Raw genomic sequence first — 5,421 nt, 5'->3', positions numbered from 1 at the left:
TTCTGCTGATCTGGCAAATTATAAGAACATTCGCCAATCAATCTACAGTGACTGCCATACAGGAAAAATGTCCTGCATTTTTCTTAATTAAACCTTGAGGTGTTACCTAATAGGATAAAATGGCATGCTATTTAGTTGTAATCTGCATTGTTATTATTATAATGAGTGGGATTAACTGTTTTCATTCCTCTGAAAATTGTTCACGTATTTTGACCATATTTCTATTAGTCTCTTGTAACAGGAATATTTAGTATTTGGTCTTAGTTTCAACTCTTACTCATTACCTCTAACAATTTCTGGTAAACAAGGCATTCACTGGAATTGTTAAGGAATGCTAATTACATTAAAGTCATACTTCATCATTTCTAGCTACAGGATTCTATGAAAACGTCACCACTTGAAGAAGCAATTATGTAATTTTAATGAATCAAGTTTAATTCTCAAATAATTAAAAACTGGTAGAAAACATGACACGGCCTGGCAAAACGAAAATAACTGTAGCCAACTCATGCACTCTTAAGACACGGTTAAAGACACGCAGAAGCAACACAAGGCAGCCGTCGTACACCAAAAAGAAGCAGTAAAGTTCACTCTGCCACCAACCTATGCTTTTAAAATCCACTGTTGGCTCTCGCTTCAAGTGTTCAAGGGTCTGGTTCTTGTTTGCTCAGCCATCCTGTGAGCCTGAGCACAAAGAACATACAGCGGTTGGCTTCTATCTGGACAATGACCCCGGCACAGCTGTTGGACCTCTGGTTTTCCAGGTAGTCGCGGATCCTCCGGAAGTACGCTTTAATCTGTAACCTAAGGTTCTGCACACTCAAGCTACTGCTCTTCTGCTCTGCTTGTAGTCCAGTTAGCGACTCCACGTGTTTCAGCTGTTGGTGAAGCGCCGCTAGGACTCTTTCTATATGGTTTTCCTCCCAAGCACCTGGAGAAACATGTGTCCAGTAGAGGTTGAAGATCTGCTGAAGGATCTCATGCAGAACAGCCAGTGCATGTCCCTTTTGGCCCTGGTGACGGCTCACAGCCTGCTGAGGAAGCTGGAAATTCTTCCTGTGTGCTAGACACTTCAGAACTGATGAGATGGGCAAAGGTTTCAGTAGCTGTAAACTGTCCCCGTTCATTCTTGATTGGAAGAGAAGCAGTTTCGGTTCTAGGGAAGAGAGAGAGGAAGAAGCCAAGAGCAGCGGCAGCACCATTTCAGGGAGCTGTAGGTGAATCATGGTGAGGGACAGAAGTGCTGATGGCTGCGCTCACCTGGTGAAACTCCAGCTCCAGGAAATGTTGGCCTTCCATGTCTCTCAGATTATGGTGGAGGACACTCTTTCTGTTGCCTTTGCTTCCTTGTGTGTCATTGCCTCAAGTTTGTGTCTGAGGTTTTCTGGTTCTCATTTCAGGGTTTTTATGGAACACTTCCTTTACTTTCCCCATTGTGTTGGCTCTTTGAGGAAGTAATGGGAGAGCTGGCCCCACTGTATACTTTTCTTGAAACAATTACAGTTGTCCAGTTTGATCCTCTATTGCCCTCATTATTCATTACATACAAGGTTTCACTTCACACAATGCGTTTTCTAAATGTTTAGTCAGGCTTAGTAATGTTCTCTTATTGAGAGTAAGCTTTTTTTTTAAGCAGTATTATTTCGTGGAGTGTTATTTATCAAAGCCTTAGCAGTACTTAGACTACATTCAGAGGTAAACATTAAAACCCACAGCCTGATAACTTTGAAACTTCAAGTAGAATTGTAAATGTGCACAAGTATTTGGGCAGATTGATCTAAAAATGTCTATCAACAATCTTGGATTATTTTATTTAACATCCAATCAGTTTATTTTTATTTATTTATTTATTTTTATTTTTTTTGGTTTTTCGAGACAGGATTTCTCTGTGGTTTTGGAGCCTGTCCCGGAACTAGCTCTTGTAGACCAGGCTGGTCTCAAACTCACAGAGATCCGCCTGCCTCTGCCTCCCAAGTGCTGGGATTAAAAGCGTGCGCCACCACTGCCCGGCCCAATCAGTTTAATATCTAATATTGTAGCTTATAAAATAAGATAAAGGCAAAAATTATCCACGTGGTTATTGTCTCATGATAGCAGCAGAGTGTAACAATCTATAAGACCAGTATAATGGCTACACATATGTTGTTTCTCTATGAACATATGAAACATAATAAAATATGTGAGAAGAGATGGATACAGTCGTTTGGTCCATTTTCCCTAGGGTAGCTGTGACCATGGTAAGCCAATGAGAACATCTCTACAACGGTAACACCTCTTGAATTACAAATAGTCAATTGCCCATTGCTAAGATCCTCCACGTAGCTCAGTTGTTGGTGTAGCGCAACTAGGACTCTCTCTATGGTTTTCCTCCCAAACGCCCAGAAGAACATGTGTCTGGAAAAGGCTGAAGATCTGCTGAAGGATCTCGTGCAGATCAGCCAGTGCATGTCCCAGAAAGTAAGAATCCAGCCTACCTTCTTAATCCCACCCCACACACAGTTGTAGAGAGTGTAGTTGAGGGAACCAGACTCCAGAGGAAGTGAAAGACTCAGTACTCCGTAACACAGGTAGCACTTAAAAGACTCGGGACCTTTAACACAATCTTTAAAAGAAATAAGTTCTTAATTTAAAAAAGTATAGCACAATGCAAATATGGATGTACTTTTGTGTTTCCTGGTTTTGGGACCAAGGAGTAGCTACTTTGAATAAACTGGAAAAAAAGGACTCAGGACACCGTAACACAGGTGTGTTTGCTGATGATGCTCTCTGAAGCATCACCAGGGCTGCTTTAGTGACTATGGTCTACCCGAGGCCCAAATACCTTCATTTCTCTCTCTCTCTCTCTCTCTCTCTCTCTCTCTCTCTCTCTCTCTCTCTCTCTCTCTCTGTGTGTGTGTGTCTCATCTCTCTGTCTTCTGAACCCCTTGCATATTTTGTATCCCCTTTAAAATATCTATCTTATGTGAAGCATTTCATCTACCTACCGTACAACCTTCTCAAATTAAAAGCCTCTTAAGAATATAAAACAAATGAGAGTCTTTATTACCTATATTACCATAGTAAATGTTAGTAAATATACATTGAGTGAAGTAATGTGTCATACCATAAAATAATACAGAATATTAAATCATTGATTATTTCTCTGAAGGCAATTTTTGGGTAAAACAATAAGTGCTAAAAACAAACACCTGTTAAACATTTATTGTCTCATTAAATGTCTGGATAATGGAGTTAAGTAGTCTCAACATAAACCTTTAAATCTTTGATGTGGATCTTTGGGGGAAAGAATACTAAATGCTAATGGGCTTTGATTTACAAGCAAGGCGTTTACCTACACTATTTCACATTATTACTTTGTAATAATTTATCTGTTCTAACAGATAAAAATTAACTTTTAGTAGTTTATAAGTCATTCTAAAATTAACATGTTTTAGCCTATTTTGTGGCTTGAATGTGACCTGTCTCCCTAGCTGGTGGCGCTATTTTGATGGGACATGGATCCTCTGAGACTTGGGGTCTATCTGATGTACACAGGCTACCAGGAGCAGGCTCTGAGGGTTATAACCTGGCCCTGTTTCCAGCCCCTTCTGTATTTTCAAGCTGCCAGGATGTGATGAAGCTATGCTGTAAGCTCCCCTGCCCCCATGCCTTTCTCACTGCCATGCCTTTCTCGCCACAATGGATGAGATACGCAGAACTGTGAGCAAACAGAAGCCCTTTTCTAGCTAGGTCACAACTGTTCTTGTCACTATGAGAAAAGTAACAAAGTAACACACACATACATATATATACACACATATATAATAAAAACAATGTTACACACATATATAATAAAAACAATGCATGTTGAGTGCCATGTGATATTTTAATACGTGTATCGAATCAGGGTAAACAAATCTATCTTCTCATTTATTGTGTCTGTATGGCAAAGACATCCCAAACCCTCTTATTCGAGTTTTTAGAAATATCCATTACTGTTCATCGTCACCCTGCTCTTTACCACACCAAGCCCCCTGCTCCAGCCTAACTGCAGCTCAGTAGCTGTTTCTAAGTCTCCCTCTAGCCTTACTGCCATCAGCATCCCTAACCACCGTTCTATTCTTTACCTCTCTGAGAGCAGCAATTTTAGCCTCCACATACGAGGTGCTTGGCTCTCTGGACCTGCCGCACATTGCGGCCCGGTCTGCGCTTTATGCGCTAGATCCCAGTTCGGGAGCTTTGGGCAAGGGGCTGGAGGTTGAGAATATACACACAGAGGCAGACCAACATGCAGACCTTTTAACACTGATACCAAAAGCCCCCTTTATTAGCACCATGTAGGCTTAAATACACTGCAGTCAATGGCCAACAGGTGAAAATCCTATCCTCTGATCCTCTAAGCAGGCACAGCTTCTAGTAACTTTAATTAGAAGGTTCTAGGAGGGAAGAGCAGCTGAAGGCCAGGACCCATTAATCCCAACATGGACCTGGTTTGTTTCATATGGCATAACTATCTCCATTTCCATCCACGCTGTTATAAATGGCACACCTTTCTTCTCTCTTTTTTTTTTAAAAAAAAAAGATTTAAACAAACAAAAAGTAATTACCTGTGTTGATGGGGGGAGATGTGCATGTGAGTGCAGGTGCCTGTGGAGACCAGAAGAGGGCGCTGGATTCCTGAGACTGGAGTTACAGGCAGTTGTGAGCTGCCTGAAATGTGTGTTGAAAACTGATCTTGGGTCCTCTCCAAAAGAAGTGTGTGCTCTTAACCCTGGAACCATTTCTTTTGTGCCCCCTTCTGTTTTCATAAAGCCAAACCATTTCACAGCACATACACAGCATTTCACTCATTCATTCATCTGGTGATGGAGACACTTGTTTCTGTCCCATGGCTATTATAATTCCACAGTAGATATGGGAATGAAGACACTGCCTCAACAGCCTGATTTTATTTTCCTTTCAGCTCTACCCAGCAGTGAGGTTACAGAATTACATGCGGGTTCTACTTTCAATGTCTTGAGGAACCCCTCACTGCTTTCTATTTTCAAACTAATTTATATTCTCACCAACTGTGCTAAAGCATTTCCTTTCAGGCAGATTCCCTTCAATTTACAATAATAATCTAATGTTGTGCTGATTTTTAAACATTTGGGGGATTTTCCAGAGAGTTTTGTGTTATTGATTTCTAATTTGAATGTTGTGATTAAAGAATAAATAAAGTTTGAGGTTATTGGTTTTATGCATCAGCGTATGATCTACCTTGGTGGTGTTACTGGTGAAACAATTCTTCTTTTGTAGCTGGGACTGTTCTGTAAACGTCAGAGAAACCACGTTCCTGTGGTTTGAAGTGTTGAGAATTTCCATATTTTCCTGGTGTTGTGTTGTCAAAAAAGAAATCTTAGAATCCCTGCATGAATGTGTGTGTGTGTGTGTGTGAGAGAG

At 40.7% G+C, this 5,421-nt stretch overlaps 1 protein-coding gene across 1 annotated transcript; it reads right to left on the bottom strand.

Annotated features, from left to right (window-relative positions):
- Positions 1-644: 644 nt before the first annotated feature.
- Positions 645-1,226, bottom strand: Ifne (interferon epsilon). Its single transcript, XM_057784960.1, has one exon. It carries the CDS (start codon positions 1,224-1,226, stop codon positions 645-647), a length of 582 nt encoding a protein of 193 aa, XP_057640943.1.
- Positions 1,227-5,421: the final 4,195 nt, after the last annotated feature.

Source organism: Chionomys nivalis, chromosome 11 (genome assembly GCF_950005125.1).
Source record: "Chionomys nivalis chromosome 11, mChiNiv1.1, whole genome shotgun sequence".
In the NCBI taxonomy this organism is placed as follows: domain Eukaryota; kingdom Metazoa; phylum Chordata; class Mammalia; order Rodentia; family Cricetidae; genus Chionomys; species Chionomys nivalis.
The sequence above is the reverse complement of the archived record's forward strand: the minus strand, read 5'-3'. Positions and strand labels throughout refer to the sequence as shown.

Bases quoted from the DNA above. Each gene is read 5' to 3' on its own strand.
- Ifne (XM_057784960.1), bottom strand. From the start codon at position 1,226: ATGATTCACCTACAGCTCCCTGAAATGGTGCTGCCGCTGCTCTTGGCT.